Source organism: Trachemys scripta, chromosome 1 (genome assembly GCF_013100865.1).
Source record: "Trachemys scripta elegans isolate TJP31775 chromosome 1, CAS_Tse_1.0, whole genome shotgun sequence".
Lineage (NCBI taxonomy): Eukaryota > Metazoa > Chordata > Testudines > Emydidae > Trachemys > Trachemys scripta.
This window is the reverse complement of record NC_048298.1, coordinates 23,045,418-23,069,471: the sequence shown is the minus strand read 5'-3', so window position 1 is coordinate 23,069,471 and position 24,054 is coordinate 23,045,418. Positions and strand designations below refer to the sequence as shown.

At 39.8% G+C, this 24,054-nt stretch overlaps 1 protein-coding gene across 11 annotated transcripts in view; it reads right to left on the bottom strand.

Moving 5' to 3' along the window:
* Window positions 1–672: 672 nt before the first annotated feature.
* Window positions 673–24,054, bottom strand: part of MAGI2 (membrane associated guanylate kinase, WW and PDZ domain containing 2) — a 1,117,725-nt gene continuing 1,094,343 nt past the window's right edge. For 9 of the 11 annotated variants that reach the window (XM_034765732.1, XM_034765767.1, XM_034765757.1 and 6 more), the window contains one exon: window positions 673–3,524. In XM_034765732.1, coding sequence (XP_034621623.1) covers window positions 2,722–3,524 — 803 coding nt within the window. In that variant the 3' untranslated portion in view covers window positions 673–2,721. Of the gene's footprint in view, window positions 3,525–19,687; window positions 19,777–24,054 lie in introns of all 11 variants that reach the window. The other 2 variants (XM_034765801.1, XM_034765810.1) reach the window with 1 other exon arrangement.

Here is a 24,054-nt window from a genome sequence, read left to right as displayed (position 1 = left end):
CAATTTTAGTTATTAGTGTCCATGGTTCTAAGGTGTCATGAGTTAGCAAATTACATAATAATCCTTGCTGAATCTTGTGCCCACCGAATTTAACAGGAGTTTTTCCATTAAGCTCAATGGGAGCAGGAGAAGGCCCCTATAACATACATTAGTGTCCTAAATCCATTCAATACAACAAAATTACTCTCTGACGTTTCCTGATATATTCTGATAGACGGTTTCTATCAGGTAACTTGGTACTTAAATCATGCCCCACAATCCACGCAGCAAACCTTTATAGTGCTCAAACTGCCAAATTCCAATTGTCCACATTAGCTAAGCGAAAACGTTGGCTTCCAGTGCTGTGGGGCTGACCCATCTCTATTTTTTATATTTCATGATGGGGGGGGAGGGGAGGGAGAGTTCAGGTTTTTTGGGGAGTGGGGGGTTTGCCCAAAAATGAGTTTTTGCTGTTTCTAAATATAGACATACAAAATAAATTTTCTTTATGGTATCTGTACTGGCTGCCTGCATTTTAATTCAGAAATTGTATTTTTCCTCTGAATAAAAAATCAACATGGCAAGATGTTTTGCATAATGAAACTGTGTGTTATTTCCAGTCCAGTGCATGCAAACATTTATTTCTTCCACTTAAAAAAAACTCTCAAAATTAATACACAGTATGTACAGTTGAAAAAAAGATTTTTGGATATATATATTTTATTTGACAGTGGTTTAGATTATCATACAGTAAACAAGATTTCTGTAAAAGTTAATTTATCCATAGTGGTGCGTTTCATAAAAATAGTTGCTCACTTACAGCCTTTCTGTGATTATTAATACATGGAATTATATTTATAGAGATAGAGCTGTACAGGGTAAATTCACAGCTAACACTACACAGAAATATTATTTGGAATGGGGTTTAGATGATGTGCTGTCTTCACAGGTTATTGATTACAGCCGCATAAAGCAATTACCGCACAAGGAGTAGCTGTGAACTGTGCAAATTAGAGTTTATGCAAGCATAATCTCAATTGTTTTTCAGGTTTTATGATTTGTTTCTTTACACATCGAAAATAAGATACCGGGACGTGCATCTACACTACTGAAGCATTGTCCAAAATCCAATTCAATAAATTAATGGCAAATTATATTGGATTTCTAGTTCAGGGGATAAAGATTTTTTTTTAATTAAATAAAAGTTGTCAACAGCTACATGGATTTGTGCTTTTTTAAATATGATAAATGGAGTTTTTCTTAAAAAAAGGTTTTAAAAGCTGCAAAATCCTTTGTTTGAGACTTTTTAAATAGTTTGACAGGAAGAAACATGCCTGCACATTCTAAGGGGAGGATGGGTCTAGTGCAGTGTATGAGACATATAGTTATGTGCTGACCTGTTTGGATAATGATGATCTCAATGTGACTCTTGAGCAGAGCACATGAAGATCAGCGTTTGCTAGCGTACTGATGTCTATCTATTTCTAAAAATAGCATCAACATTTTTTTAAACAACCAGTGTAGTATTATCCAGAGCTTTTTGGCAAAACAAGAAACCTACTGGGGACAAAATGGTGACTCATGGAATTTGGAATCCTTCCCCAGGAAGGTGGACTTGAGACTTGAAATTCGAGACAGAGAAACAAGATGGAAATAAAAGACAGAGAAAATTCCTCTGATGAAAATATAATAAACTAAGAACTTTTATCTTGGAAACAAGTCTCATCTGTGTTAGTGTGTGCATTAAAAGGGTCTGATCTGCCAAAACTTAAAGATGCCTTAACTAAAGTCTGTACAGATGTATGAAATATAGCACTGTTAATAAGCAAAGTTATTGTTTTCTGTGGGAGAGAGAGGCCTTTTTTTAAGGAAACTGCAGCTTTTTTTCTTTTAAGAATCATCCTGGGTCTTGTAACCATAAGTCTCAGTTTTGAGCTTGCCCAATTGAGGTTTCTGTGCTACTTGTAATATTAGGGGAACCTGTGGTAAATCGCTTTTGAGGATAATTTGCAACTACAACTGCACCCTAACTCCTTTCCAATGTACAGAAATATGGTTTGTTCACAAAATGGCAGTAGAAATGCTATCACACCAACTAATCCACTAGATTCCCCAACTCATCCAACTCAACACATGAAGTGAACTATGCTGCTGGGTATCATGTGGACTATTCCAAATTGTTAACAATGGAGACATGTCATGGGCGTATAGTTTCAAAGAAACCCTTCAACCCTTGTCTAGATATGTTGAGAACAATGTATTTACAACATCTTCGTTCAGTTAAAATATCCTTTCTCAGTTTCAGCTTGCTTCGTGCAGTTTTATTTAAGGCGATGTTCCAGTTTGTGATTGCTCTAACTTGTTCCAGTTCCTTGATATAAAGTTTGAACTAAATCCAAGTCCTTCATGCAGTGGAATAAAAATACTAAAGCTACACTGCACTGTCCTTCTTTGACGTATTGTCCTTTGTATTGTTTTGGTTTCTTCCATAGCTGCCAAAGTCCCTAAAATGGAACTGGGGACTTTAGGGTCAGTTTTAAATCTCCATGTTGACTATATGCTGCTTGAACTTATTAGACATTGTGCACATTGTCATGGAATTACACATTAATGTTTCCATTCCTCAGTGTTTTGTGTATATGGTGAGAGTTAAAATAAATTAAAATAAATCAATGTGAGACAGAAGCTAAGAAGTATGTTTTGCATCAGTGTGAAACAGTTAGAGGGCAACAGTTCACTTATTTATCTGCTCATGGCAGACGTGCCAGACTTTAGTACACTAGGTAGCTTATCCGAGCCAGGAATTTTCCATGGGCCTGGTGAGACAGTTGCCTTCCGAACTGTATTGTTGATGCTGCGCGTGTTAATGGAATGGAGATGTCCCTTCCTGGGGAACTCACTGGGTTTCCCATCAGGGTCCCTCTTGTTCTGGTCCATATCACTTCCATGTGAGCTGCAGCTATTGCTACTGTACATCTTTGTAGCACCAACTAAATCAAGCTTGACATGTTCAGAAGCTGCAGCTGATTTCTTCTCTGTGGTATTTCCAGATCTGTAATCTTCTTTCATACTGAGAGATCCATCTTTCTTGCTTTCCGGCTTCTTGGATCTCCCAAGATGTTCGTCACTGATTCCGGTACATACATGCTCTCTTGCTCCAGCCTCGATCGTAACACTCCGTCCCACTGCCTTATTTTCGGAGGTGGGCCTGCCACCACCAGTGGTCTTTTTTTTGCCTTCTGAGTATCCTTTCCTAGAAGCCTCTTCATGCTTTGTCCTGTCTATCTTTTTAGGACTTGCTGACCTTTCTCTTTGCTCTCCTAACCTTTTCTTTTTGTGGCCATTTGACGAAAGCTCCTTTGGTTTTCTTACATCATGTTCCCTCTTGATATCCCATCTTGGTTCTGGGTTTATCTGGTGAGAAGGGTCAGAGAGTGGGGCTAGATGTGATGAAGATAATGGTGAGATTATGTCATCGAGGGAAATAGCTATTTCCGGCAGACCTGGGGAGGTGGCAGAGAGAGAACTCCAGGAGTTTGGTTCGTCTGTTATAACAACAAAGAGAAGGGAGTTAAGAAATTATTCACATAATTTGGACCATATATTTCAAACATCAGTTACAATATCCAAAACCCATACTGGACCTAAATCCGGCAGCCCTTAGTGGGCAAAACTCCCATTGAAATCAATGGATGTGGGCAGTAGAAATGACATCAAGAGATTTGCCTGAGTAAGAACTGTGGGATTTGGTACTGAAAATATCAAGTGCGTTGATATAGGTTTAACTTTTCTTTGCGTATATTAAAAGTATAATAATAACATATACTGGTGAAATCAAAATACATTTTTGAGCCATTATAGTGGATTGCTTAGTGAGCCATATAATTTCGCTCTCAAAGTACAAACAAAGAGGCCTTTCTGCTATCTACTATACGTATCCCTACAAGCATACAACAATCAGCAGAAATTTGTAGGCCAGACCACGTCATCGATCAAATCCAATTTTTTCTAAACAACTATACTATTGCAATGTCTAGGGCCCTATTATTCTGAAACTGTATCTACAGTGTTCTGCCTTATGCAAAGACATACAGGCTCTGGAAAGTCTTCGCTATCACCCTTGACTTTGTCTCAGTTACTCTGCCTCAATAGAATTTGGATAGATTCTGTAGATCCCATTTTCTTAAGATAGATGGTACTTAGGATATGCAGAGCCACAAAGAAACCCAGAGGCATCATGTTCTTTTCCATTTCATAAATGCATGTTTATTACGGAGAAAATGTTATCTCCTGACTGAGGGTTAAGTCTGGGCTTCAGAAGGGCAGCACTTACATATCTGAACTATTCCTAAAAATCTACAACATTTCTTTTTCCTAAGTAACGTTGTGGCCAGTTTCAAATCATCATGAGGATGCACATTAGTGTGAAAAGTGAAATGTGCTTTATGCATCAGTCTGGGATGTAACGACTTACTCTGTGGAGACCATACGCTTAACAGAAGCAGCCTGCTTAATTATTTATTTTTTTTGCAGATAAAAATAGAAGAGACAATATTGAGGTGGGTGATGTAGTGAGAGTGAGCAGCATGGCCAGCTGAGGAGATATTTATTTTCCCATCTGGTGCCAGTCATGTGCTTTTGCACCATGAGCATATCAGAGGAAAAATAGCATTTGAGAGGCAAACACACTTTGGGCTGGGATTCTAACTGGGTCCAGGGTCTCCACTGAATTTTAAAATCCCTCACCCTAATAAAAGGAGGCTCAACTTTTCAGGCCTCTCAGCTCTCATGAATTTGCCTATGAAAATGCCTAGTGCTGCACAGTGACAGTGGCCTCTTCCAGACATCTATGGGCTAATTTGTTGCTTAATACTGCTCTATAACTCCCAATAGAGTTAATGGGAGCCATGTTTGTGAACACGGAGCAGTGCATCACCACTTGACTCTTTAAAAATAGCTGCAGCCTATTAGATCCTGTTATACTTAAATCACTAGCTACATTTCACTTAAGTCCAAGTAATTTTTTGAAATATTTTAGTGCAAAAACTATAGCTTAAAATGGTAACCCTCTGATTTTTTCCCTCCTGCTTACACCATAGATCTACCTGAACCTATTTTTTCTCCCAAGGAATTAGTGGGGGGAAAACTTTTCAAGTAAAGATCCTATGTGCCAAGTTCACATCAAAATTAGAAAGCTCTGGAAAAAAGTCAAATTTTGCCCTTTTTTAATATCCATGCGCCACCACTGAAGTCAGCTGTGGGGGCAGAATGTAAAAAGGAAACAGAGAAACAACTATAATTGTGCTCTTGCCAATTGTAACGCATATCCACACCACCCCCCCAAATTAAAGGCATTGTTGAACATCACTGACAGAGCGGTCTGGGCTATTTTGAAATCTCTAATCTCACGTGACAGTAAACGACGTCCTTGGGGGCGATCAGTTCCAGAGCAGTAAAAATAGGAAGGGCCAGCAGCAATACGATTGAGTGATCTACCTGCCACAGTACAAGACTGTGTCAGCCCCTGCAAATCACCTGTCCCTATTGAGGACTGAGCCAGTTTGCTACCTGTCAAAAACAGGGTGGATGGGCTAATCACTTACTCCCCATGATACAGCGCAGTGGCCGCAGGCCTATCACCTGTTCCAAAACACCCAGAGGGAAAGGGACCAAGGGGTGTGTGGACCTGCTGGGTAGCCCTCTGAAAATAGAGGGGACCCGGTAGTCAGGGGACAGAGGGTAATTGTTCTCTGAGCTGTCCCCCGAGAAGATTTGCAACCAGCTAGGAATCCTGCAGAGAGAGCCCCAAAACACACTCTGCTGCTCCCAGTCATTCCCCAAGATCCCTTACCCAAACATGTCAGACCCGTGTAAAGGGTTGAATGTAGTTCAGTTTGAGTTTTGGGTGAAGCATTGGTGCCTGGTATATGCATGGATTTCTTATTACTCTTATTACTCTTATTACATCCATGCTCAGTAGTTATCCAAATCAGACTCTGGCCAGGGATGTCATCAGTCACTCGCCTAACTCTTGCTAAAAATGCCGTAGAATCTTTAATGACCCCAAATGGGCAGGACCTCAATTTTCTCTCTTTCTAAAGGCTGCAGTTGCAACAGAACATTGCTCCCAGCACCATGCTTGGCAATGTATCAAATACTGACGTAGCCAAGGGCTGCCTCCTGAAACACCAACAATACTTCCTGTAGCGCTAGAAAGTCTCCACTCCAGTCCCTGGCTTTGTTCAGCTGCTGAGAGCTGCTGGTGTGCAGTAGGGCAGGCATGGATCACTACATTACATGCCGATGTAACTTTTGCTTGCAAGACTCATGTTAAGACTGAAACCTTGATATTTCTCTCTTTAGCTCACATGGGATTTTTGCAGACAGGTAAAGATTTTGTACAGTCAATAACCAAAATGGAAGCTCACACTGAAGTGACTCTCCTGTTTACTTTCTTTATCCATGATTGCATCACGGAAGACTAATGGAAATTTTATGCCTAGAGTGACAGATTTTATAACATGCCAATTTTTTCAATAGTTTGGATCCTCCACTGCTAAAAGTGAATACAGGTGAATTATATGAACAATTACATTAGTTGCCAAGTTAGCATGTATAATGTCACTGGTATTTCCCATTTCCTGGGCCTAGAAGTACTACTTGCAGGGAGACCTTAATGGACATTTTGCCTGTGTAAGAATTGCATGATTGGGCCCTTTGCTTGAAATTTATTTATATTGTTTTTTTCACAATGGAATGGGTGCATCAGTTTTTTAAGACCACTACTATAAGTAAGGGGAATTTGAAATGCCCTAAGAAAATAATTTCCAGTATGACTATATCACAAAAGATCCCTATACATAGTAAATCCTACAGTTTATATTTTGGGGAAATGTATTATGTTTGAGGAAGAACGTGAGAACAATAACTTTCTGTATCTCTAAACATCGTCATTTTGAGACGGAATCTGTTCACCCCCCCCTTCTTTTTCTTTTTAAATGAGAAGAAATTATGCAGAAAAAAGCACCCTTCAGTCTCGGTAAATGCTGGCAGCAAGCCATTGTTGTTGCAACATGGAATTGACTAACAAAGAGAATACTGATGCAGTGGTATTTAAATATAGTTTTCCCCTAGTGTTAGAATGTTATGGGAAAATATCAAAATTCTAGGGTAGATCAAAGGGCAGTAATGTAAAGTAATTTGCCGCTCAAAAGAAAAACCTTTTAAGAGCTGTGTGCAAACATAATGGTTTGTTTGAGTTTGTTCAACCATCACTAAGATGATTGCTTTTCCATAACAAACATAAATATGAAAAAATGCAAAATTTTATGCTTTAGCGCTACCAAATTAATTATTTTACTCTCTCTCTTTCTCCTCTCCACCCCATCCCCTTTCTGAGGTCATAGTTAGAGTCTAGAGGAATTTGGTAATGTGTCTGAAACATCAGGTCTTTGCTTTAACGTCAAGACATTTTACAGATACAAACAAAGTCTGTGGTGGTAGTTATAAATATAACCTATTATTTAGCAACTTTCATTCCAAAGGATCTGAAAGCATATTACAAACATTTAAAGCTATATACAAAGATATACTTTCATTCCCTTCCACACTCCTCTGAAATGCAGCCACATCTGTGGTAGAAAATGGCGGCTGTTTAACAATCTATGAAATACTACTGCACAAGTTTATGAAAAGAACAAAAGAATAGCATGTTCAGTTGAAACTGCAAGGGGGGGAAGGGGATTTAGGCAGGATTATAACTACCCATATTACATACTAAGGCTGTCACTCTTACAATGGCCAAGGAAAGAAAAGAAAGTGCCATGAGATTTTTAATGTGACAAAAAGGAAGAAATGAGTTAAGCGGGAGCTTTCCAAAGGTACAAAGAACAGTCAGTTTCCAATGCCCATTGAACGTTAATGGTACCTCTCTCATCTGTGTTTTGGAAAATCTCCTTTGAACTAATACTGTAAATAGAGTAGATGAACTGGGACTGTCGTGAGTGACTGCACTTGCATCCCAGTTGGTATGTTAGCAGGTGCTTTTTGGTGGAGTCCCGGTCTTCACCACCTCCACCATGTGAGCAGAGATCCTGTCATGTGCAGGAACTGAGCATGTCTAGCTAGAAACATTCACTTATGTAACAAATTGCAGTCACACGAACCTAGTAGAGTGGTGACTGAGTCCCACATCCTCAAAGGTATTCAGGTGCCTAATTCCCATTGAAATCAAATGAGAGTTTACATCTATGGGGGAAGAGATACTAGACAGTCGTTTTGGGGAATAGTGACTTGAGAGAAGTAGGAGGAAGGAAACTTTCTGGCTATAGATGTTATGATGATATTTTGGCAGTGGAGCCAAACATACGAAGTTTGGATGGTTTGTGTGTGTTCCTCTCCTAATTAAGGTCTAATCCCACACCTGGTGCCCATTTTTTTTCTGACCACTCTGTAACCATGACAACAATTACAGGTCGGGACTGCAATTTTCCAGCTAAACAAAAAGATGGTACCTTCTACAGAACAGTGCCCTTGCATAATTTGCTGGGGGCACTGGCTTAGTACTAAATCAGAGAGAAGAGTGTCATCCACTGATTAACCAATATCACTTTCCTAACACCTCAAGTTTTCATTAGACGTTGCCCATTCAAATCCTGATTAGCTCTAACCTTGCTCAGTTTATAATCTCTGCCAAGCTTGCAGCCCAGGATAGTAAGGCTGCAGACATACACCCACTGGGTCTCAACTGTTTTAAATAATGAGTCAATGGTTTACCAATAACCTGGGATTTTTAATCAGTTGAATTTAACTTTAAAGTGCTAGTGTTAAGTCCTTTTAATGTTCAACAATAGCACTAATAATAATAATAAAAACCTGCCTAATGAAATATAAAAAAATAATTATTTGCATTTTATTATGGAAGTAAAATAAAATCGCAGTGCCTCTAATATTCAAATTACATGAATAATTAACAGTATTTGTAAGCTTTGGGTATTTTCAGAAATAGGAACTAAATAGTTCCCAAAATGTCTTTTCATCTGTTTTTCATCTCTGTGACAAAGTGCTAGTGAATCAAAGAACTGGTCGATAAAATCAAAATGTGGTACGTTATATTTTACTCTTTTACATCTGAAATTACATATTGCCAGAAGGTGACAAACTTAATTCTTACAGATGCAGCTAATAAAGAAAATAGGGAAGACTTATCCCTGGTGTGTATCTCAATACAAGTCAGTGGAATTACATCTGGCATGAATCTGGCCCTTTATTGTTATATCTTGGAATGCCTGTTATGTTCTTGATTGCTTTGATCTCCTGCAGCTTGTGTTTCATGTTCTTTAGGGTAGATCTTTCAACTCACTTTAATGATCTGTCTTGGAATTTTCACAGCTACTGAAATCACAACTTTTTTTAGCTACTGAAGTAAATGACTCAAAGGTTCCGCACTTTGAGTTTTGGATGGTTTGGGAAGCCTTAGAATCATAGGGTTGGAAGACCTCAGGAGGTCATCTAGTCCAATCTTCTGCTCAGAGCAAGACCAACACCAACTAAATCATCCCAGCCAAGGCTTTGTCAAGCCGGGCCTTAAAAATCTCTAAGGATGGAGATTCCACCACCTCCATAGGTAGCCCATTCCAGTGCTTCACCACCCTCCTAGTGAAATGGTGTTTCCTAATAGCCAACGTAGACCTCTCCCACTGCAACTTGAGACCATTGCTCCTTGTTCTGTCATCTGCCACCACTGAGAACTGGAAGCAACAAGCTTTCGAGCTTCAAAGAGCTCTTTCTTCTGGTCTGGAGGCGGTAACCAGAGTGTCTAAGCAAAATACAAGATATGACAGATTGTTACACATAAGGAGTTCACACATGCTGCAGGAGACCACTTAAAATGAAGTGGCCGATTAAGGCAGTAGGGTGTGTTACAAATTGTTGTAAACAACATAAAACAAGTGTTGCTGTTAAGTCCAGGGTTTTTGGTGTCCACAGAGTTATGAATTTAAGTTTCCAGGCTCCTCTTTTGAAGCTGGGCAGCTTTCCTTTGAGGCTGAGGACGGAGAGGTCAGATATGGCGTGCTAACGTTGTGAAAAGTGTTCCCCCACACTGATAGGGTGTTTTGTTTTTTTAGTATTTTTTCTTCATTTATCTGCAGGTTTTACATCTGTTGTGCGGGCAAGAGCTAGTGACACTTTACTTTGGTATATCTGGTCTGTGGGGACTTTGCTCTTATATATATATACTACTCTACTCACACACTATCATCTCACCCAGTTTATAGTACCCACGCAACCTCAACTTTACCCTCTTGCTTTAGTCTGTATATGGAAATATGATACTGAATTCATGCTTTGCCATTGGTAGTAAAGATTATGAGAGGAATGTAGTCCTAAGCTACATTCAGTTTTGTCAGAGTACAATAGGTTTTATGTTATGACGTGCTGTTGGCTAGAAGAACGTTTTTATGAGCAGAAATAAAATAATTGATCTGTTTGGTGTTATGAAATGTGTGGCAAATGTCCTGATGCAAGCTTGTCTAATTTTATACAGCCCTTATAAGTGATAATTATAATAACTATCCTGTGTTGTCTTTTTGTATTGATTAGTGGTGCAGTGTTTTAGTATTCTAGTATATTGTAAATAGGTATAAGATTTTTATATTCTCCTAGTAATTTTGACTTGTGCATATATTATTGCATATTTGCAGGGGCAAGGCTAAACCTAGATGGAAAGTGTAAGTCAAGTAGGATGATGGCAAGAGAGGAAGGATTATATGACAATGAGGACGTGGCTAGATCTCTTTATTTTTCATTTCAGACTTGGTAGTGTTTGGAATTTTTGTTGCCTGTAATTTTTTGGTGGGTGAAACACATTCAATCTTAATTCTTTTGAACAAAGTGATTTCAGGGGAATTCTCTTTGTTTTAATACATGACAAAGGTTCGAATTGGGTTTGGCGGATAATTTCTGCATGAGGCTCCTTAAAGCAGGGCTCCCTCCTGCAGGTATCAGCAAGTCCGTAAGAGGCATGTGAGTGTGGAATTATACCTGGGTGGGAAAAGGGGCTTGATAAAGGAGACAGCTGCATTGAAAGCTTGGAGCACTTAGTTTGTAGAAAATTCCCAGAGTCTCCCTCTATGCCTCATTTAGGTGCATCCCAGTTCCCTTCATGCCCTATTGCCATCGCTCCTTTCAGACTCTTTATTATTATTGAATGGCCAGATGTTGCTTCCTTTTGGATTCACTTCATGCCACTTTTAATTTTGTCCTGTATTTAGATACAAATGGTATGTGTCCTAAAATAGATCAGACAGGAAGTCTCCCACACATCCTTGCTGAGGACCCTCTTGTGTGCCCACTGGCAAACTTCCCATTGATTTCCTTATTCTTATATACTGCCTGAGAGTTTTGGAGAGTTAGGAATCTAACTTGAAAATCACTGATGTGTATTTTAAACCTAGAGATTGCTAGAAAGAGACCAGCTTTGAATGGAATAAGGAGAAGAGTTCTTTTCAAGTCCAGAAGAGGATATTGTCTGGTTTCTGGACTCCAAAGGACTTTACAATGAAAGACAGAGGGGACCACACTCCTAGCCCCTGGTCTGGTAAAGGCAATGAGTTAACCGTGGCCGGCTACGAGCTAGTCAAGTGATAATACTTTATTCACTTTAATAAGGAAAGCATTTTATTCAGTGTGGCCAGACCATGGATGAAGAGCTATTGGAAGCCAGAGCAGATCTCACCCAGAGCTGAGGCATAGCAAGGAGAGCTATATTACAAATGACTGTATAATTTAAAAAGATAATGACTTTTAAATTAGTTTTTATTAATAGGATTAAGCCACACTGTTCATACATATGTTAATAAAATGCGTGGCATTAATGAAAAAAAACATTCTATGTAGAGTGAATAATTTAAGAGGTCGATACTACACCATTAATTATATTTAAATATTAAAATTATTAATTATTGCAGCTAAAATAGGCATTAGGAAGTCTCACATTTTGACTGGTCGATAAATAGCTGTCATTCTTAGAGCTATGCGGTTAATATCGGGGACATAGTTTGCTGAATAAAAGTAGCCTCAACTTACAGTGTTTGGACAGTGTATGAGTTGCTGAATAAATGAGCTGATCCTGCCAGGTGCTGAGTGCCTTCTGTGAGGTGCTGATCACACTTAACTTCCATTTAAGGACTCAGTTCAGCAAAGCAAAGTGTTTAAGCCCATCCCTACTGAACAAAGAACTTAAGTCTGTGCCTAAGTGCCTTGCTGAATAGGGTTGACTGCTGAACCGGGGTCTAAGAGAACACCTTTCAAGAACTAGGATACTGGGAATTGAAGATTCACAGCAGCACCTGTGATCAGGTTAGTTATTATGGCTATCGGCTAATCAGGGTGTCAGATTTTCTAATTCTTCTTTATAATGTCAGACAGAGTCTCCTGCAAAAAAAGACCAGTATAATGAGAGATAAGTCCGTAAATGGGTGATCTTAACATTTTCATATTCAGTACATGGTTTATATGTACAACTGAAATATTAATTGAAAGCCCAGACATGTAGAAAGCTGGGTAGTATACACAATTCCACTTGCAAAACTGTTCCAGTATATAAAATGTTCTGTAGTCATCTTTGTTCAAACAATATGTTCCAATAAGTTTTTCAAAATTACTAGATAGCATTGGAAAAAGTGTCAGTGACCTCATGCTGCTGAGTTTTTAAAAATATAGTTACCGGTATATTTGTTTGAAAGGTTTTCAAGCTAAGAATGATAGTTTCAATGGAATTTGGATCCAGGACAGATGTCAAGAACTCAACTATCCTTCCATTGCTGTTGGCTCAGGAACCAGCAGCTGGGAAAAAGATCACAAATAGATTGGGATAGTTTCAAAAGTGGGGAGACAGGATTCTTGGGACTCTTGAAAACAGTCTTCCCTTCCCAGTTGACTTGACTTGTACTTGCTACATGTCTCAGCAAAGCTTTTGGAAACTGTTGGTTTCTAGTTGCTAAAGACTATTTTACTAAGGGGTTATTTTTATAATATTTTTTCTAATATTATGAAATTAGAATGTGGAGTGGACTAGTGGATCCAAGACACTGCATCCCAACCTGTGAACACTCTTTAGCTGTACAGACAAGCAGTAAGTTGTCTCACTGCGCTTGGCTACATGGTATGGCAGTGCACATCAGTGGGATGTAAATTCCAATGCACATCAATGTGTTACGCACTAACTGGCGCCTGTGGACCCTGCTGCTGCATGCTAAAAGTTTCCTAGTGCACATTAATGCAGTCCTGTTTCAAACAATACTATGTTAACACACACTAGGGAACTTTTAATGCCTGCCAGCAGGGTCTACACAGGCCAGTTAGTGCACAACACATTGATGTGCATTAAAATTCACACCCCACTTATGCACACTACTACACTGCGTAGACAAGCCCATTGTCTTTCCAGAGACGTAGCCTCCATTTTTATGCACAAAGGTGTGAAGTGTCCAACCTGAGACACCTGAAAGAGGTCTGTTTTATAGAGATGGGTGCTCAGCACTTTCTGAGAATCAAGTCCCTTTAAGTTGACTCAAGTTGGGCACCCCAAATCACTAGTTACTTTTGAAAATTCAGACCACTGGGCCTCACTCTGCCAGGTGCTACACATAAGCGCCTCCCAGAAAACCTACATCCAGCTGAGACAGCATGGGGTGGAAGTTAGATGCCCCTACAATTGGCTAATTCAGTGACCTACAGAGACATGGTCTGCAGAACTTTTATTATAGGAGCTGTGCTGGGGCTTTCTGAGGAGGAGGAGTCATGGCCTGCATGTTTACACAATATGCGTAGAGGGATTAGGAGAGGGAAAGCATCTTTGACCAGAATCTGGGGACTCATTAAGCTGTACATAAAGAATAATTTTTCTTGTTTATGCTATTGTCTGGGTGACCCACTGCGAATTACTTATTAATTTGCCAAATCCAGCAAGTGTCTAGTGACAAGGTGAAAAGGCACTCCAGCATGGAAGGGGTTACTGGATTCCTTCCTGTCACATGCCTGAGCTGGGTGAGGCTATAAAAGGAAAGAGGAAGTTAGTGCAGAAGAGATTATTGCAGAGGAAGGAACTCTGTGAACTCTCTCCTCCCAGCTGACTAGGCCTTGGTTGGTTATTACCCAGTAATTGGAGTTGAGTTGTTCTGGCTTTGAGTTTGTGTCTTGGAAATACAGCAAGACAATGGATAGGAAGAGACCTTTAGTTGGGACTTTATTTTTCCTTACAGAGTGGGTGAGTCTGGATGACAGTTTATGTGACCAAACCACGGATAAAAGCTCCAGGGTAAGGTTTGTCATGTATTTTATTTACTGTAATTTAGCTGTGATCATATACACTTCATATGGTACTAGCAAATCTACTGTCGCATATTATGTAAAAATAATTAAGGCTTAGTTATGAGAGAACTCACTGTACAGCACTCTTATTAAAACTCTGCTCAGATGTGGAAAGGGACTGCCAATTTTGATACGAATGATAATGTGTGTGGATTAGTGAGGTTCTACTTTAATAATAATAATATAATAACTAATAATACTTAGACTTTAATTAGAATTTTTCATCTTTAAAGTGTTTTTGAGCATTAATTCATCTTCACAACACACCCACGAGGTATGTAAGTAAATATTATCTAACCTGCCTCACCCAGCTGTAAAATGGGGATGAGTGTTTTAAGTAACTTGGTCAAGGTCACAGAGGCAGTCGGAGCTGCTCTTTTGACTTTGGAATTTATCTTCCAGGAGTTGTACATTCAAAAAATAAAGGCTCTATAGCAGTTCTCTGGAAGATCAGACATACTGCCACAAAACCCATGAAAATGTTCCCCATCTCGCTGCCTCTCCAAATGGCATTTTATGCTTTCAGTTCTGTAGCGAAAGATACAAAATACCAATATAAAAGGGCAATAAATCTTTTAAAATATAAAATTTGCTGTTACATAAGTCAGACAATAAATACCTTTCGTTTTCCCAACTGAAGAATGTTCTCCTCTCTCATCAACTGCTACATATTTGTTAAATGCTATGGATTTGTTTGTAAAACACATTTTAATACTGAATTTTGTCCTTGAATAGTTTTTACCCATAGGTCTAAGAACTGATAGAACCTTTCGGAGCTCATATTCAAATTGCCTGATGGTTTTAGGCCAATTTTATTAACCAGTATTTTGATTCATTTAGTTAGTCCCTCTTTTTTCCACACCACAAGTTCCTGAAATTAAGTTGGTGTTGCTAGAAATAAGAGGATGGCTATTGGGAATGCAGCATGAATATGAATGAATGTTCTCAACTCAGTCAAGGTGATCGCATAAGGAAAGGGCACTGTTTCAAAATGACCCTATTGATTTTTGCTTCTCCCATCGTTGTCTGATATATGGGACAGTTCAAGTTCCCAATACCATTCAACACTGAGCTCTAGAGATTTATAAGACAGGCATTTCAAAAGAATGAACTGGATTATCTGATTAGTACTCTCAACAGGCATGGGTATCTGATGTAACCGTACGAGTCAAGACTCATTAGCCAAGTACTATGCAAATGTAACAACTTCTAAACATGTAAAGAACTAGACACATGCAGTCCTCAGGTGGTTGAAGACACCTGTGGTGTTTAGCTTTGTGCTCACAGTCAATACCAGGCAGCCAAACACACAGCATAGCTTCCTAATTTTGTCATGTATTACACAATGGATAATTCAGGGCTCACCACTTTAAAAAAAAAAAAAGGCACACTGAGGATCAGAAGCCCCCAACATATATATAGGGTAGGTGTAACTTGACTTTGATGTGCTTTCCATATCAAATTCAAGCTCGTGGGTGTCCCCTTCAAGGCCCATCACTGTTCAATCCTGCTCACGGCTCAGATCTTGTCTCCTGCCGTTCCTCCTTCTGCTCCTTTGCTCTGTCTTTGCTTCCCTTCTGTCTACTCCATTTATCTCCTTCTCCCATGCTTGTCCTCTTGCCTGCTTTTTGTGCTGCCCAGCCTTCCTAGAACGGCCTCCCTGCAACCACGCTCTCATTGCAAGTCCTTCTTAAAACTCGCCACCTATGCCGTAGCTGTCTGGTTTCTATGTATGTTACTTGGGTCTATATACTGCATAGTGGCTCAGTGCTGCTTATTTGGTTATTCAAATGCACGGTGTTTTTTAAAAGGGATGCTGGTCAGCAAAATCCAGGGAAAAAAGCATATCAAGCCATTTTCCCCCCTAAGATTCAAAATACTTTGTGATGCATAGGCATACACTTTAACATTACATGTAGTCACTAGAGCAGTTTTTAATCACTTGGACATTTACTTACTTGACTTTTGGTATTTGTAGGGCAGAGGTCACCAGCCAGTCGATCGCAATCGACTGGTCGATCCTGGAGCCTCTGCCAGTCGATCGTGGTCTCCGGCCGCTAAAAGTCCGGTGGCGCAGTGGGGCTAAGGCAGGCTCCCTGCCTGCCCTGGCCATGCGCTGCTCCCAGAAGCGGCCAGCACACCCCTGAGGCCCTGGGGGAGAGACAGAGGCAGGGGTCTCCGTGCGCTGCTCCTGCCTGAAAGCACTGCCCCTGCAGCTCCCATTGGCCGGGAGTGGGGAACTGCAGCCAATGGGAGTTGCGGGGGCTGTGCCTTCAGAGAGGGGCAGCGTATGGAACCACGTGCTGCCCCCCCACAGGGGCTGCAGGGGCATGATGGCCACTTCCAAGAGTGGCGTAGGCCCGGGGCAAGCAGGAAGCCTGCCTTAGCCCCATTGCGCCGCTGACCGGGAGCCACCTGAGGTAAGTGCTGCCCGGCAGGAACCTGCACCCTTCCTGCACCCCAACCCCCAGCCCTGAGCCCCCTCCCAGAGCCAGCACCCCTTATTCCCTCCTGCACCCCAAGCTCCTGCCCCAGCCCAGTGAAAGTGAGTGAGGGTGGGGGAGAGCGAGCAGAGTGGGGCCTTGGGGAAGGGGTGGGGTAGATGCTGGGTTGCACTTAAATTCAAAAAGTGATCTTGTGCATAAAAAGGTTGGAGACCACTGTTGTAGGGCATCAGGGCACCTGATCTTATAATTACACATGCAGTAAGAAAAGTCCAGGAAATTTACTTGTTATGAGCTTTAGATTTCACTGTTAAAGCAAGTCAGTGATTCAGCTCAATTTTACTAAGCAAGCAATTTTTGATGAGCCCCAAAAATACTGTATTCAATAAGAATTTTTTTTTCAAATAAATATAAAGCTATTATCTTGGCTATTAATGTTAAATTAATAACAGGGAGGAGGGATAGCTCAGTGGTTTGAGCATTGGCCTGCTAAACCCAGGGTTATGAGTTCAATCCTTGAGGGGGCCATTTAGAATCTGGGGCAAAAATTTGTCAGGGATGGTACTTGGTCCTGCTGTGAAGGCAGGGGACTGGACTCAAGGGCCCTTCTAGTTCTATGAGATAGGTATATCTCCATATTAAATTTTAAAAAAAGTTCATTAGGCTGTTACAAATGTGCAAGCTGAAATATCCTGAATATAGAAACTGAAAAGACAGGTGGATTTTAAGAAATAGTTTAAGTGAAATACTAATTACATTAAAATAAATAACAGTACTTTCTTAGTTAATTTCCACAGCAAGCTTTCTGCTTCTAAGATGGTCAGTTGATATCACGCCTTGTTGCTTTTTGAAGGGACTGAGTAAATGAAGGACTAGGCAATGGAACCCTGTCCCTTGTCTGAATATAGGTCAAGACAGAAGTGGTTGGAAGTTGTTACCACCTAATGGCTATTCAGGGACTATGTGAACTGTGCTGGTAGCTTCAGTTCACTTTCATTTTCATAGACTTACAGATTCTAAGAGCAGAAGGGACCACTGTGATCATCCCGTCTAGCCTCCTGTATAGCAGAGGCCATAGAACTTCCCCAAAAGGATTCCTAGAGTAGAGCTTTTATAAATTATTTTCAGGAAGTTTTAAAAACCTATGTGTTATAGAAGCTGAAAATTCCATCCGACAAAGTTTTTTATGTTGATGACTGACACCCTGTCTCTGTCAAGTTTTGGCTCCAAGAAAAGTTCTAATAAGGCCAAATAATAATTAGAACATCGGCAACCATAGCTGAGTTACTGAGTGCTACTGAATTAAGAAACACTGATAGAGGATGCCAACATCTACCAGTTTTAGGAGGGAAAAACGTTCCTTCCCATGTTTCTTAACCTAAAGCAACAAAAAGTAATTTGTGTGTGTGTGTGTGACACTGCAAAGTCATGGTTATATGAGATAGTATTCATTGTGGAGCCAAGGTCACCTAACTCACTCTATTTGTGAATATAGACTTACCAGATGAATCTGATATAGCTATGTAGTGCAGCTCTCTGTCTGCATGATCTCGCCTCTCAGTATCTTGAAAGATGACCTGTACTGTCTTTGCCAATGAGCATGAAGTGGAAGTGAGGTGAGATAACAGATTGTGTGAAATGGGACAGCTCTGATTTCCACACTACTAAGAAATTAATTCCCTTACTGAGACCCCTCAATACTGCCTCAGACGTTCAAACAAATCTGAGAACTGGATACAAATGTAAAATCTGTTAGTACAATAGTTTTCAAAGGGCCTCTAAAACTGTGTCAGCAAAATATATGGTTATATCAGTTTGTAGATGCAAAGTCACATTTGGGGACACAAACTGGATAACTGCATTTGCAAAGGACAATAGGATGGGTAACTGATCTGCATGCACAATAACAGACTACTGCACTTCACACCCCCTCACCCCAAATGAGACTGCAAATTTTGTGAGAACATTGTTAGAGGATCTGAAATGTTGGCCATGTACAGTATTTGGAGGAGATTTTCAAAGGCCCAGATGGCAGTGTGGCACCTTTGGAAATCTCCCTCTCTGTTCCCAACCTTTCTGCTTGAAGTGTTTTAGATTGTTCTGCTAGTAGGCCACAGTTTTAATGAAAATATTATGTTGTACAAAGTTATTATGTGAGAGACTTCCATAACTGTTAAATGTACCAGCAGAGATTACTTTTGAGATTTCTCTGATGACCACAATCAATATGAACCAGGAAAAATAAATGTTTCCTTTCAGGTATCATTTCTGGGCTGTGACTATATATTATGCATTTGGTAACTTTGAACAAACCATGCAGTAAGACCTGCTTTATGAAGGAAATAACTTGAAACTGAGTGCAAAGCTGTGCCATCTGAATCAGCATTTTGGGGAGGGGGGGGGGAAATTTTACTATAGAATGTTGCAACAAAAGCACAGCAACATTATTTTAGGTCAAGATATAACTTCCATCTTCAAATTAACAGTATTTTGGGGAGCCAAGTACCATCAGAAAGGGGTAAAACTATGGCATTGGCTTCTAAGTACTTTAGTTACTCTTCTAGGAAAGTTGTCTTTATAGCGTAAATCTTTGTTACAAATACAAGAGGATACCTTCTCAGAGGGACATAGCCGGGCTTCTCCCACTAGCAGCAGTGGAAGTTACAGGGCTACACTCCTATCTAGGAAATGAAAATATATTCTTAAGGATCTAAAATAGATAGGCATTCGCTTTAGTTGATTAGGTTCTCAACTATTAAGAACAGTCCAATATAGTAGGAGCCTCTGAACAAGCTAGCGTGTAAGAAAAAGTAGGAAAAGCCTCAGTTAAAACAGTTGCGTGAAACAAAAGCATATTAGAGAATGATAATATACATGCAGAGTTTACAAACCGTGTCTTTAGGGTGGCCCAATAAGTAGAAATATGGGGACCCATGCTTGTCACTTTTCATGCACATGGAGAGACTGGAAGGTACCATTCCTAAAGGAAGGGGAGGAACAGCCTAGGACCAATCATTAGAATTAACAGAACCAGTGACAAAGATATATTACTATTGTTAGAACAAAGAATCCTTAGTAAGTTTAGAACAGCTGAGTAAAAAGCTTATAAATACAGGAAAAAGACTTTCTCTAAAGCCAAGACTAACAAGCATGCAGTAAGTCATCATATTAGTGAAAGATCAAGGTACTATACATATATATTTGGGAAGCAGATTCTGCTGAACTGTGGAAGACATCTTGAGGTGCTTTTTAAAGGAGCTGTAACTCATAAAATTGAAGGGTTTTATTAAATTCCAAAATCATAAAGAAAATTCCTTCATATCAAAAATCTTTGTATTGGTATCAGCTCTGTCATTTTCAGTGTTATCACTGCGGCTGTGCTGAAACTCAAACAGCTGAGCTTCCCCAGGGCTTCTTGAAAAATGAGTCACTGCTAATTCCAGCATTTGTGTATATTGAAACTTTACATTGTAACTAAATTACAAAAACCTCTCTTCCTTAAATAACTAGCAATGCACTAAGGCCCCGATTCTGCAAAGATTTAGGCATGTAGGTCCCACTTCCAAGCATGTTATTATGTCATGTTTGGCAAGATAGATGCCTAAAAATGCAGACTACTTTTCAAAAGGCTGCAGAATTGGTTTTTAAGCAAAGTCATATCAGGAAAAAATCTTTTGTTTGAATTCATGAATTACAGCTTGTAACAAGCTCTTGAAATCACCAGGAAATTAAAACACACAGGAAAAACATAAAGCGTGTCAATGAAGGTTGCTTTAAGAAGTGGCGTGGACCCGCTAGGAACTTGTCCCATTAAATATTTCCACTGCTCTCAGACTGATTAACGGCTAGGAATGAGGTGTCTAGGTAGCACTTCCAGGACATGCATATGGTGGTGTGTGCTGCGAGTAATTGGGAGGCAGGAAGGGGATTAGAAGTTCTGGTCAGAGAAACAATCCTGCTGGAAGCTGGAAAAATAGGATCTCTAACACCGGAGGAAATAAGGCCAATGCTGACCACATGAGAGAAGAAAAAATCTGAATTTGAGTAACAGTCATGCCTCATTTATTAGTTTTTATAAATAATTATGTTCATAACTCTAACTGCAGAAAAGAATGGGCAACTGACTGCCTGCGGCCATGAAGGAAAAAGGATAGTTGTGACCCAGTATCTCTAATCAGTGATTGAAGGAAACCTGAGAGCGGCTTCAGCTAACTCTCAGTATGGAAGGGATGGCGATCTCCTTGGCATGGAAATATAAATATCGTGCTACTACATGGTCCATAGATAAATAATGACACAGCACATCACTGGGGCTGCAGTGTCAATAAAGAGCAGATAATGAGTCACTAGGAGATGTGATTCAGCTCGCCCTATAAAGCTGAGTTTTGTAGGAGAGGATGGGTCCATGGGAAGAAATAACTGAAACTAAAATGGTGGGTAGCTCCTTCTCCTATCAATAGGGACCTACCAAATTCATGGTCCACTTTGGTCAATTTCATGGTCATAGGATTTTAAAAATTGTAAATTTCATTATTTCAGTTATTTAAATCTGAAATTTCATGGTGCTGTAATTGTAGGGATCCTGACCGAAAAAGGAGTTATGGGAGGTTGCAAGGTTATTGTAGGGGGGGTTGCGGTACCGCTCCCTTACTTCTGCGCTGCTGCTGGTGGCGGGACTGCCTTCAGAGATGGGCAGCGGTGGAATGGCCTGGTATGGAATTTCCACCTTTATTTCTGTGCTGCTGCCTCAGTCAGCGGCCGCCCAGCTCTGAAGGCAGCAGCGCAGAAGTAAGGGTGGCATGGTATGGTATTGGCACCCTTATGTCTGTGCTGTTGCTGGTAGAGTGCTGCCTTCAGAGCTGAGCATCTGACCAATAGCTGCCGCTCTTCAGCCACCCAGCTCTGTAGGCAGCAGAGAAGTAAGGGTGGCAATACCGCAATCCCCCTGAAACTCCCTTTTGGGCCAGAACCCCCAATTTGAGAAACGCTGGTCTCCCCTGTGAAATCTGTACAGTATGGGGTAAAAGCACAAAAAGACCAGATTTAAGGGGGGAGGGAGGAGGGAGACCAGATTTCACGGGGCATGACACATTTTTCATGGCTGTGAATTTGGTAGGGCCCTACCTATAAACCACAACCACATGTCCTGACACTTTTACCAGGTGAGAAGATGAGGTAAAAATTTCTCAGTATGAACTTAGCGGATCTCAATTGAAGTCGGACAGATACTAACGCTAATGTTTTCAGAAGAGAAAGGGGCAGTAGCTGGGAGACTTACACTGGTATTAATGGGAGTGACACCACAAAATATTGAGGATAAAGTTAACTTTTAATTTAAAACTGTAATATTTATATTATTTATTTTGATTTCTCTAAACCCCTAGTATATTATTTATAAGAACACATAAAAAGGGTCAATGTAATCCACCCTCCCAACCCATTTCAAATGAAACCCTTCCTTCCCCAAGCACATCCCCCCCCAAATCATTTTCTTTTATATAATTGCATGTATTGAAGCAGGTGATGTAAATCGGCATAGTTGGGTTGACTTTAGCAGAGCTATACTGAGTTGATCATCTGACCCTTAATTTTTTCACATAATGCTCTCATCTTTTTATTAAATGTTCTCTTCTTTCGCAGAGAACATTCTTATCATTGTTAATTTTAATTTTTTCTGGACCGAAAGCTGCTTCGACTGGTATCAGTTAGGCTCCTATTATGCCTTGGTTTCAAAAAAATTTTGTCTTTTGTACGTAGTACAAATCTCTCATTCTGCTAAAAACACAATGGTCCTATAAATCAAAAAGGATCTTCCTCATGTAAGGCAAACCCAGAATTTTCAAGACTAAGTCAAGAGACTTGAATGTCATTGATTCACAGACTGCAATACCCACCAGTCTTCCTAGAAGAGGCAGGTTTCTTGACACTATGATGACTTTAGGCTATTAAGAAACATTTCTTTTCTCAATATCTACTGGCAAAAACAGAGTTGCTGTTTTATTTTAATGAAAAAAGTCTCTTTAGTCTTGTTACTATGCAACAACACATTCTTGGTTCAAAAACAGTAACCTTTTTACTGGTTAGTTTGATGTCCTCAGGACCACATTGTCCTCAAGTGTCCAAATTTTCTTTGGGGTCATTTTTACCATCATTTGGAAAAAACATTTATTTTTCTGGGGTTTTCTTAACTACTCCTGAGGTGGCACAATGGCTAGACAGACGTCTTCACAACTGGCTGACTTAGTGCGTTTAATAGTGCCCACTGCAGTGCTTAGTATGGGGATGACAAATTAGTACGGAAAATGTAGAAATTGATCTGAGCCTTTAATCAAACCTAAATCTAACAATTTTGAAAGCTCAAATAGATTTTTTTTTATTTAAAAATACTTTACATTTTCCTATCTTTGTAATTCCTGGTTCTGTCTGGAAATGACACTGTAAATGCCAAAATACCACTAGAAAGGGTGAGGGTATTTTTGGACCAACTGGTGTCAGGAGGTAATGTAAGTCTCATGAAAAAGCCTTTTCTTTTGAAATTTCAGGTCCTATTCTATATATCTTAGTGGTTCAGATACTTTTCAGAAAAGTATCTGAAATTCTGATTGCTTAGCCAAACCCCCTCACCTCACCTCATATTTTACTTATTTTATAATTACAAAGGCTTTGGTTATTTTAAATTCTTGTTTCTTCAGGTTAAGGTTCATTCTGAACTTTCTACTATTTATTTTACAGAATTTATCATAATGTATCATCAGTCCTTGCCCGCACCCTATGTCTTGCTGAGGCGTTTTAGTTATACATTTCTAGAGTGTTAGGGCTTTTAGCTATCGTGTTCCTTGTCTTGGAATTGTTATACTTTACTTGTAGATACTATAGTGGACTACAACAGTTTTTTAAAACTGATTGTAAGGCTAAACTTTGCTTATCACAGCTATTATCTTATTATTTATTTTCTTAAAGCTCTGGGATTTTATTAAGGGGTCTATATAAGTCTGCAGTTCTTATGTTTTTCTGCATTGTATGTAATAGTTCTTATCATACATACATATTGGTGGTAATGACTTCAGAGGAATCACTATGGACCAGAGGGAAAGAAAATTAATTTGTAAAGCTCTGTAAGGACTTAAATCCTGCAAATACTTATGAACAGGGTTAACTTTACTACTCTGAGTAGACCCATGGATTTTTTACGGTGTTAAATTTAAGCATGAGTAAATGTTTGCAGGATTTGGGGCTAAATGTGCATTGATATATTCAC